The sequence below is a fragment of the Plasmodium reichenowi genome, chromosome 14 (genome assembly GCF_001601855.1).
Source record: "Plasmodium reichenowi strain SY57 chromosome 14, whole genome shotgun sequence".
Taxonomy (NCBI): domain Eukaryota; phylum Apicomplexa; class Aconoidasida; order Haemosporida; family Plasmodiidae; genus Plasmodium; species Plasmodium reichenowi.
This window is the reverse complement of record NC_033659.1, coordinates 675,758-687,877: the sequence shown is the minus strand read 5'-3', so window position 1 is coordinate 687,877 and position 12,120 is coordinate 675,758. Positions and strand designations below refer to the sequence as shown.

The 12,120-nt window shown below is 21.0% G+C and overlaps 2 protein-coding genes across 2 annotated transcripts in view; one reads left to right on the top strand and one right to left on the bottom strand.

Moving 5' to 3' along the window:
• Positions 1-288: 288 nt before the first annotated feature.
• Positions 289-1,686, top strand: PRSY57_1416800 (H/ACA ribonucleoprotein complex subunit 4, putative; the record flags this gene model as incomplete). Its single annotated transcript, XM_012909785.2, has 1 exon — positions 289-1,686. The coding sequence occupies one exon, from the start codon at positions 289-291 to the stop codon at positions 1,684-1,686; it is 1,398 nt and encodes a 465-aa protein (XP_012765239.2).
• Positions 1,687-2,662: 976 nt separating this feature from the next.
• PRSY57_1416700 (cyclic nucleotide-binding protein, putative) overlaps positions 2,663-12,120 on the bottom strand; it is a gene marked incomplete at both ends in the record, with an annotated part of 11,928 nt that continues 2,470 nt past the window's right edge. Inside the window, one exon of the mRNA XM_012909784.2 lies at positions 2,663-11,833. Coding sequence (XP_012765238.2) covers positions 2,663-11,833 — 9,171 coding nt within the window. The remainder of the gene's footprint in view (positions 11,834-12,120) is intronic.

Below are 12,120 nucleotides of genomic sequence, written 5' to 3'. Positions count from 1 at the left end.
TAAAAAAAAAAAAAAAAAGTAAAATAATATAAAATAAAAAATTAAGATATAAATAAATAACATTTATGTATTATAAGATATATAATTTATGATATCTATATAAATAAATATATACATTTATATATATATATACATATATATAATATCCCCAATTTTTTTTTTCTTTTTTCTTTTTTCTTTTTTTTTTTTTAATATAAACAACTGAATCATTTGTTTAATAAATTATATATAAATAATTCGATTGTGCATATATATGTATAAAATATTGTAGATATATATAAGATCAAGATGGAAGAAAAGAAAGTGGATTATAAAATTGAACCGGAGAGAAAAGAAGCTGCTATAGATACATCTAACTGGCCCTTATTATTGAAGAATTATGATAAGTTAAATATACGTACATCTCATTTTACTCCTTTACCAATGGGAAATTCTCCATATTCAAGAAATATAGAAGAATATTTAAAATATGGGATTATAAATTTAGATAAACCTAGTAATCCTTCATCTCATGAAGTGGTTTCATGGATAAGGAAAATTTTACGATGTGAAAAAACTGGTCATAGTGGTACATTAGACCCTAAAGTGACAGGTGTTTTATTAGTTTGTTTGAATCGAGCAACAAGATTGGTAAAATCACAACAAGAATCAGGAAAAGAGTATGTTTGTGTATGTAAATTTCATTCGAAACCTAAGAGTATAGAAGAGGTAAAATTAGTATTAAATAATTTTCAAGGAGCTATATTTCAAAGACCTCCATTAATATGTGCTGTTAAAAGACAATTAAGAGTTAGAACAATATATGATTCAAAATTATTAGATTATGATGAAACAAATAATGTATGTGTATTTTGGGTTAAATGTCAAGCCGGAACATATATAAGAACGTTATGTGAACATATAGGTTTATTATTAGGTGTAGGGGCACATATGCAAGAATTGAGAAGAGTCAAATCTGGAAACATGACAGAATATGATAATATGTGTACATTACATGATATATTAGATGCTCAATATATATATGATACTACAGGTGATGAATCATATTTAAGAAAAATTATTACACCATTAGAAAAATTACTGATAAATTTCCCACGTATAGTTATAAAAGATAGTGCTGTTAATGCTATATGTTATGGAGCTAAGCTAACTATACCAGGGGTTTTACGATTTGATAATAATATTGATGTAAATACAGAAATTGTCATTATGACAACAAAAGGAGAAGCAGTTGCATTAGCCATTGCACAAATGACATCAACCGTTATAGCAACAGTAGATCATGGTGTTGTGTCCCTTACCAAAAGAGTTATTATGGATAGAGATACATATGATGTAAAATGGGGTTTTGGTAATAGATCTATGGAAAAAAAAAAACTCATACTTGCAGGACTTTTAGATAAATATGGTAAACCAAATGAGAAAACTCCATTAAGTTGGATAAAGAGTGAAGGATATGCTCCAAAATTAATTGGAACAAATACAACCAATTATAATTTAGATATACAAAATCATAATACAGTAAATGAAAATAACAATAACAATAAAATTGAAAAAAATAACCTAACTACACCAATGAATACAAACATTAACGATCAAATATCTGAAGGAAATAAAAATCAAAATGAAAATGCAGAAAAATCTGATTCAAGTGATTTAAAAAAGAAAAAAAAAAGAAAAACATAAAAAATTAAAAAAAAAAAAAAGGTAATTAAAATTTTAAAAGTTTGTGTAATATGTAATTTATTCATTTCATTATATGCTTATTATATTATTTATTAATATTATATATATATATATATATATATATCCATATGTTTATATGTATAGTCTTTTTTTTGTTTATTAAATTTTTATAATACCTTAAATATTCATAGAAACATTAAAATAACTTATATTTAGATATAATTAGAAAGAAACATTTCTCTAAATATATAACAAGTTTTTAATTTTATTTATATGATATAAAAGTTATAGGATATTTTAAAAACTCTAAACACAAAAATTAAAAAATAAAAAAAAATAATAAAAAAAAATAATAAAATAATAAAAAAAAATAATAAAATAATAAAAAGGGTTCGTATAAGAAAGGTATGTGTTTGAATGATGAATTGTTATCATTCATATATATATTTATATAAAAATATAAAAAATATATATAAAAATCTATAAAAATTTATAAAAATCTATTTTAAAATATATTAAGAGATAGTATAATAGCACAAAAGCTTACAATGTCTAACATATTGAAATCAAATATTTAAACAAATACATTGTAGTGTACATAAAATAATTATATATTATTAAATTATATTTTATTTTTTTCTTTATTTATGTATAAAAGGAATTAATACTGACATATTAAATAATGCTATTTAATTATTATTTTAAAATGTACCAATCATATTAATGGTGAAAAATTATAATTATGTTATAAAAAATAGATGCCCCTATATTTGCACGTATCTCTATCAATATTTTATAACCATATATATATATATATATATTTATTTATTTATTTATTTTTGTATGATTATTCATTTTATCAGCATATTTTTATTTCTAAAAGATATGAACACATTTACATTGATTATATTTCTATTCCCCTCTATTGTCTTTCCTTTTAAATATTTCATATAAATTTAAACGTTGTTTTGTTCTATCATGTTTTCTCTTTCTCTTTCTTTTTATTTTTAATTTTTTTATTCTTTTTTTTATTTTTATCTTTTTCCTTATCATTATCCTTATTTTTTCTATATTTTTCTTTATCTTTTTTTTTCTTATTACTATCTTGGTGTACTTTTGGTCCATCATCCTTTTCATTATTATGGTCTTTTTCTTCAGGAGAGAAACTTATGTTACCCTTAGGTAACTTGGGCATAGTATTATCATATTTATGTTTATTGTCATCATCATTATCCTGTATGGTAACTATTTTATTTTTTGATCTATATGAGCCAAGTGAATGAATATTGGTGTTACTGTTAAGATTAACCATTTCAGAATGTATGCTTGTTTTTTTTTTCATTTGTACTCTTTTATAATTTGCTTTGGCTCTATTTAGAAATTTATCAAAATGTAAATGAAGAAGTCTCTTAAATTCTGAATCACTAAGAGACAATAAAATAGCTTCTGTATCTAAGATAACATTAGCTGTTCTTTTAATATTTTTGATAAGAGCCAATTCACCAAAATAATCAGCTTTTTTTAAATTAGATAAAACTATTTTATCTTTATTACTTTCTGTATTTTTTTCAACAGTAACTAATCCTTTACATATAATATAAAATTTATCATCGTATGTATTTGCTTTTATAATAGTATGATTAGGATTGTACAATTCTAATTTCATTGCATATGATATTTGAACAAGTTCTTCTTCAGATAGATATCTTAATATAGGAACATTTTTAAGAACTGGTAAAATATGAGTACAATTTTTTTGTCTTTCTTCTAACATAGGTTTTATATTTTCTTTATATACAGTTCGTTCTAATATCCATACAGTTGCCATATCTGAACTTATTTTTACTTCATAATTTGATGGAATTTCATTAATAGCTTGATCACATCCATATACTTCATTATTTTGAACAGACCCTATTGGAGCTTCTATACCAAATAAATTATATGTTATTAAATTGGCTTTACCATCATAAATACATATAATTGGTGCTTCATCATCATTTTGTTTAATTAGAACATCACCATATTTCATAATTTTTCTATCCATTAATGTAGTGAAAAAAGATCTTTGTTCTAGTGTTAGAAATTTAAAATATACATTACTTTCTAATAATTTAACTATATGTGTACATTCATTTGTAAATATTTTATGATGACCTTTATTTAGTATTATAGGTTCTTCATATATTACTTCAAAATTTGTTTCCATCATATCAGTATTCATTTTAGTAAGATTCTCGTTTCCTTGAAAAAAATTAACCACTTGATTTAAAAGAGATTTCTTTAAATTATATGCATTATATGCTTCTTCAATAAATAATTCACCATTCATTATACTAAGAACAATTTCCAAAGGAATATATTCTTCATTCATTATATTAATTTCATCCCATATAGTTTTTATATTTGCATTACTTAATCCAACTTTCTCACATACAATTTCAAAGTTAATATAATTACATAAAGCATCTTCAACATTTAAAAATACGATATTTTTAAAAGCTAAGATACTACTACCGTAAACTTCTGTTAATCTTAAATTTAATTCATATTTATCTATTTCTTCATCCTTATAAATATTTTTATATAAATCGATTAATGTCAATATATTCTTTTCATTACATAAATGTTTAAACACACTTTCTAAATTTTCTAGAGATCCAAATAAATCTTCTATATTTAAAGAAATCATGTAATCTAAGAAATCATTATATTTTACATATCCAGTGTTAAATTTATCTATACCTTTATAAAAATGATATATAGAATTATATTCAGAATTAATGAACATAATTAATGTTTCCAACAGTTTGTTTATATCAAGTTCAGATGAATTAGAGTTACTAATTTTTTTTTTTAAGATGCTTGAAGATTTCTTAGGAAAATCAATAACATATTTATCATTTTCTTCTTTTTTATTTTCTACGTTTTCTTCATTGTCTGTATTTATGTATTCACTTTTTATTATATTACTATTTGAATCTTTATTGTTATCTTTATATATATCAACTTCTTTATTTTCTTTTGTCACATTATGATTATTTTTATTTAACCATTCTTCATGAGAATTTTTTTTTTTCTTTTTTTCTACTTCAATTTTTTCCGCCTGGTTCGGATAACTTGAAATAATATAACTATTATTACTATTATTACTATAATTACTATTATTATTATTATTATTATTATATGTAGTAGTAGCAAATGTATTTGTTGCTGTATCCGGCTTATCCTTGATAACATCATTTTTTGTATCACCTTGATTATCATACGCCTCTTCAGAATTAATAATATTACTATTACTCTTCATATTAATCTCGTCTACCTTCCTTTTCATAATTGATTTTATCTTTTTCTCTTCTTTCAATTTTATCTTTTCAATAACTTTCAATTCCTTCATCTTAATTTCATTAATTTTTTGCTCCTTTTCCTCCTTAATTTTTTTCATTTCTTTTTCATTATCTATACTGTACATACTATATTCACTAAAAATACTTTTTGAATTATTAAAATTGTTTGTATCATAAATTTGGATATCATTAGAACTTTTTTCCTTTTGTTCGTTTATATGTTTAATATTTCTCCCTGTTATATCTTTGTGTTCATCATTCCTTGTTTGATAATCATATCGATTTTGGTTTTGGTTTTGGTTTTGGTTTTTGTTTTTATTTTTATTTTTGTTTTTTTCCTTTTTGTTTTTTTCTTCTTTTAGTTTCTCATTTATCTCCTTTTCAAAACTAAAAACATCGCTACTATCTTCAGAAATGCTACTGAATGAGCTTGCCGAGTCAGGTATTTTTATAGATAGGGAATTCATATTTGTATTAAAATTATTTCCATACATAGATTTTAACCAGGGTGGTAGTGAATAGCTTCTAGTATATTTTATATCAGCTTCTTGTAATAAATCATTAAATAAAATAGAAAAATTTTTAATAAAAGAAATTTTGTCAATTGCTAGTAAGAAGCAATTTGTATGAGCTTCACATCTAGTTGTTCTTAATTGTTCATTGATGATAGATAATTCTCCAAAGTAATCATATTTATATAAATAGAATGATTTCGTTTTGTTTCTTTTATCTTTTAAAATATTTTCTTCTGAATTTATTTTTTCCTCTACACCTTTTTGATTTGTCCCACATTCATTTGTATCTTCTTTAAAATCTATCTTTACGGTAACAATCCCTTTCTTAATAATATAAAAAAAATCTGGCTTGTCTTGATATTTTATAATTGCTTGACCTTTTTTAAAAAATTGAAGTGTAAAATTTTTAGAAGCATTATAAAGTGTATCATTATCTAATTTTTGTATAATATTAACTTTTTTTAAAAATTTTAATACTTTTAATATATAATTTTTATCTTGTTTCTTTTTTTGGAAATCATTTTTTACATTTTCACTTAATACATCTATCTGATTTATATCATTAATTATATTAAGAATATCAATAAAAGGAGAAAGAAATTCTACAAAAAGAGATGCTTCTAATGTATATAGTTCAGTATCCGTTATTGCCACTGCAATGAAAAAAGCTTTAATATTTTTTAATATTAGCTGATGTCCAAAATACTGATTTACATTATATGTAACAAATTCATCATACATATTTTTATGTTGATTAAATTTTTGTATAGAAATTTGTCCTTGTTTTATAAAATAAAAATATTCACAATAATCTCCTTCTAATATTATATATTTCCCCTTAGGACATTTTTCATATTTGATATTTTTTAAAAATGTTTCCTTGTCTTTCATTTGTTTTAATATCTTTTTGAAAGATTTGATTTTCCTTAAGTTGGTTTCAATTTCTTCCGTGAAATATTTTTGTTCAGCATTAAAAATATTTAATAATAATTTGTCTAAATCACTATAAAAAGATTGTATATTATTTTTATCAATGTATTCAATGTCTAGAGATATATAATCCGTTGATAAATTATTGGATATATTAGACAATTTATTATTTAAAGTTTTATTTGAAAAGTCGTTAGTATAATAATTTTTTTTATTAAAAGAATTAGATATATAATTTTTGTTTTTTTTTTTGATATTATTAAAACTGTTTGTTATGGATAAGGGAGAAGAACTACATTTTTTTACATCTTGTTCATTTTTATTTTCTTTATGATATATAATAGAACTTTTCTTTTTTTCCTCAGATGACAAATTTTGGAATTCATCTGTTTGATCTTCATCACAAGTAATAGTATTGTTACCATCATCATCATCATCATTATTATTATTATTATTATTTTTGTTTATTTTATTTTTCTTTGAATTTTGTACTTTTCTATATTTGTTGATTTGTTCGATGTGTTCATTATTATTTACATAATTTGATATAATGCTCTCTATACCCTTTCTATATGTTTTACGTATATACTCAACAAATTCTGTAACTATATCTTTATTTAAGAGAGATAGGAAATATTCTTTTGAAAAATAATAGCAACAAGCTGTATTTGATTCTACTATAGCATCACAAGTTCTTAAAGTATTAAATATTAAAGATACTTCACCAAAGAATTGATATTCATTTATGGTATTAATAGGATTATTTTTTGTTTTAGATGTATGATAAAAAATATTTATTTTACCTTCTTTTAATATAAAAAATTGTAGCGGATCATCATGCTTTCTTATAACTATTTTGTTTTTTTCAAACATACATTTTTTGACATTCATAGATAGACTAATTTTTTTCATGTTAGGGAAATTTTTTAATATAGGTATTTTGTTAACAATACTCATAAATTCTTCTGAAATATTTCTTTTTTTATCTATTAAATTCATAAATTCGGGTGTATATATAGAATTATCAATATTTATTATAGCTATATTGGTATGGGCAATGTAATTATATATATCATATTTATATATAACATTAACACTGTTAATAAAACATTTCCCATCTTTATTATTTCTTAATATACCATTAATTAGAATAATTATTTCATTTTTAAAATAATCATTTTTATCATTTGATGTATTTTGTTTATTTTTATTTGTATTATCATGATCTTTTAATAAGTTTAAATCATAATTTTTTTTATAACATTTTTTCTTTAATTGTTTAATAAACATTTTTCTTTCATTTTTATCTAAGTAATAGAAAGGCGATATGTTATTTAAAATTTGACAGGTAACTTCTATTTCATCAGCAGTTAATAAATCCCCATTGTTCATTTCTTCTATATTCATAAAAAGATTAGAACATATCGTACCTTTTAATCTATTATTATGATTAGGTCTATGTGATATTTCTTTATCTTCTTCAATATCATTTATTTTGTTTTTAATATTTTGAATATTTTCTTCATTTTCATGATTAGAACATTTTATTTTTCCATTTAAAAAAGCAGAGAACATTTTATAATCTAATAAATGATCTTCTAAAAAAGGTTCGAAATTTCCCCATAAAGTTAGACAGTAATCTATTTGTATACCTATATTATACATTAAGCACATAAAGGTTTTCTTACTAATTTTATTGATTTTGATATCATTAGAGTTATCATTTTCTAATGTATTTTTAATTTTTTTTTCATATAAAGTAATTTTGTCAATATGTTTATATTTGTTTTTTTTAAATATTTCATAAGTATTTTCTTCTATATCTTTTTCATTAATATCACTGTCTGAATTTATGGAATCATCAGAACTATTACATACTTGATCATTAATAAATATCCCTTTTTTTACAGACCCATATATTTCTATTATTCTTCTTTTAATTTTAGAAAGGGGACATTCCGAACCTTCAAAATAAAAGTATAAGTCTTTTACTTCAATAGCAAAATCGAAATCTTCTAATGTGAAAAATTCTTTGCATAACGACAAATCATACTCTACAAAACAATATTCATCATCTTGCATAATGGATATGTTATTATCATGAATATTATTATTACTGATGCTTTTATTATCATGAATATTATTATTGTTGATGCTTTTATTATCATGAATGTTATTATTATTGATGCTTTTATTATCATGAATGTTATTATTATTGATGCTTTTATTATCATGAATGTTATTATCATTGATGCTTTTATTATTATTCTTATTATTCTGATTTTTCATATACAAATTAATAATACCATTGTCTTTTTGTCCACCTACATATTCATCATTATTATGTGACTTATTTTTTATGTATGCACCTTCGTAATTTTTTCCTTTATGAAAATAATTTACTGTTTGTAAAATTTTATTTTTATTTGTATAATATACATAGAAGATTATAGAATAATATAAATTTACCACATCTTCTTGTGCAAAATTATACTTTGTCATTTTTTCATTTGCAGAAAAGAAATATATAAATTCATTCAGACTTATATATAACTTATTTTGTTTTATGACGGCATTAAAAAATTCATTTAAATTGTGAAAATTTTCTGTAATATATATATACATTAAATTTTTTAGATGCATAGATATAAAGTTATATTTATGATACTCTTCTTTCATTTCTTCTTCTACATTTAAATAACGTAGTATATTTCTTAAAAAAATATATCCTTTTGCTTTAAATTTTTTATCCATACAATTAAAATGATAAGAACATGAATCTCTTGATATACCTATAATATCACAAAAATTTACAAAGGATACTTCAAATATTTTATCAAAATTATTTAAATCTTCATCATAAAATAAATTAATTAAATTAACAACCCCACCACACTCAACGAAACGATTTTTAAATTCTTCATAACTTTCACTTGTTATAAAATTAATTTTATGATATATTGTTTTGAGACATGTATTATTACTATTATTACATATATATTCAATAACTGTTTTATATTCTTTTTCATTTAATTTTTTTATATTCGCATTCTTTTTTTTATTAATAAATTCCTCTTCTATAACAGAATTATTATTATTACAATTCATGTAAGTATTTAAAGCATATTGTAATATATCAGCCGAGTTTATTTGTACGCTAAAAATCTTATTCTTATACATTTTTATTAAATCAATTTTACTATATAAAATTAAATTCATATAAAATTGGTATACATTAATATCATAATAATAAATAATTTCTTTAAATGTTTCAATATTCACTTTAGAATATTTGTTATTATTGAAAAAATCTTGTTCAGAATATTCGCTTCCTGATTTCATAAAAAAATTCGTATTTCGAAAATTTATTTTATCTTCTATATATTTTTCTTCATCGTTATTATTTATAATAATTGATTTGTCAGTGGATATTTTTTCATTTTTACTATTATAATTATGTATATAACTTTTAAATGAATTAATGCAATTATCATCATTATGATCATTATGATTTGTTTTATTCTCCTCAATAGAATAATTATTTATATTATCGTTATTTATAAGATTCTTATTCACTTTATTATCTTCTCTTTTTTCATTATCATTCAATTCCCTAGATTCCTGTTTCATTATTTGCTTTCCATTATTATCCTCTTCAATCGAAACTACATTTTTTTCATCTAACGTGTGTGTATTAATTCTATCATTATTATCATCTATATATTCTTCATATTTCCTCACATTTTCTATAATATTAAAAGAATCTTTGACTTGTTCATTTTCAAAAGCATTTTTGTTGATATTAGAGTTTTGTTTTATATTATTTTCTTCTTTTAATAATTTATCATCAACTTTTTCTTTGTTATCTTCTATTTTATTATTATTATTATTATTATTATATTTATTTTTATTTGAAAGTACCTTTTGTTCTTGCATATTGCCATCCTTTTTACCCTCCGATACATTTATATCTTTTTTGTCATCTTGAAATGCATATTTTTCATCTTTGTTTTTCTTTTTTAAAAGATCTTTAATATTTTTTTTTAATACTTCTAAAGACGAATCATGTCTTCTTGGATATTCCTCAACTCCATAAAATCTTTCAAAATTATCGTGTTTTTTATTATGATTCCTTTCTTCGTTATTTTTATTATTTTCATTATTATTGTATTGTTCATATTCATTTTTAGTTTTACTTATATTTTCTTCATCATTTTTTTTGGAATTTTCGGTATTCTTGTATGTATCCTTCGTTATATCAAATGAATTGTATATTTTTTTGTTTATATATATTTCTTTTTCTTTTTCTTTTTCTTTCTCTTTCTCTTTTTCTTTCTCCTTTTCTTTTTCTTTTTCTTTCTCCTTTTCTTTTTCTCTTTCTTTCTCCTTTTCTTTCTCCTTTTCTTTCTCTTTTATCTTTTTTTTTTCCTTTTGTTTACGTTTTTTTTTATTCATCATATTTTCTTGTATTTTATGCACATCCTTTCCATTTTCTTTTAAACTTGTACATTTTATATTATCTTGATATTTATTTTTTGTTTCATTAAAATAATCATTTATATTATCTTCCTTTTTACATGTCTCCTGTGGTGTATCCTGTTTTATCTTTTCCTCTTCAATATTATAAATAAAATTTTGATGAGAATCTCCTAAGGTTATATCATGATAGTCTTCAACATTCATATTTATATTATCATGCTTTGTGTCCTCATCGTTTGTTTCCTTTTGGTTTATATTTTTGTCTTCATCTAAATTTTTTGAATGTTCATTTCTTCTATTTACACAAGGAATTGGTTGATTATAATGTTTCAATATATCATTAGACGTATTATTAAAATGTTGATTTGTTTTATTATTTTTTTTATATAATAGGAAATATTTTTTAACAAATTCATTAAATTCTTCCTTGTTCATTTCTTTCTTAAGAATATTTTTATTCTGAACATAAAAATCATACATATATTTATATTTTATATAAGTATACATAATATTTTTATTAATATAATAATTGTAATTATTAATATGTTCTGACTTAGAATTATTACTCTTATTTATATATGTTAAATTGTCTGTATTTTCTAAAATATTATTTTTTATAACTCCAGATAAGGTTGAATTATTTTTTGAATTATCCTCCTCTCTCTCTTTTACATAATTACAACCAGAATTAATATTATGATGTGATGTATTAATATTTACATTTATATCTCCTTTTAATTTTTTATCAAGTTCGATCTTTCTTTTATGTATTAAATCTTTTATTTCGAAATAATACATGTCATTTTTATTATGGATATTTAAATCTACCAAAGGGATGTCTTTTTCTAGTGGATCCAAATACTTATCCTTAACTTCCTAAAAAAAAAAAAAAAAAAAAAAAAAAAAAAATATACATATATATATATATATATAAAATATTTTTTGATGAAATATGCCAGTAATTTTTATTTTATAATATGATAATGTACATAAAACATTTACATTCCCTCCTTTATAATAACATCATTTTTTTTTTTTTTTTGTGATGTAAAACATGTATTGGAGATATTTATAAAATATGAATATATAAATATATATCATAATAATTTTTTTTTTTTTTTTTTTTTTTTTTTTTTTTTTTTTTTTTTTTTTTTTTTTTTTTA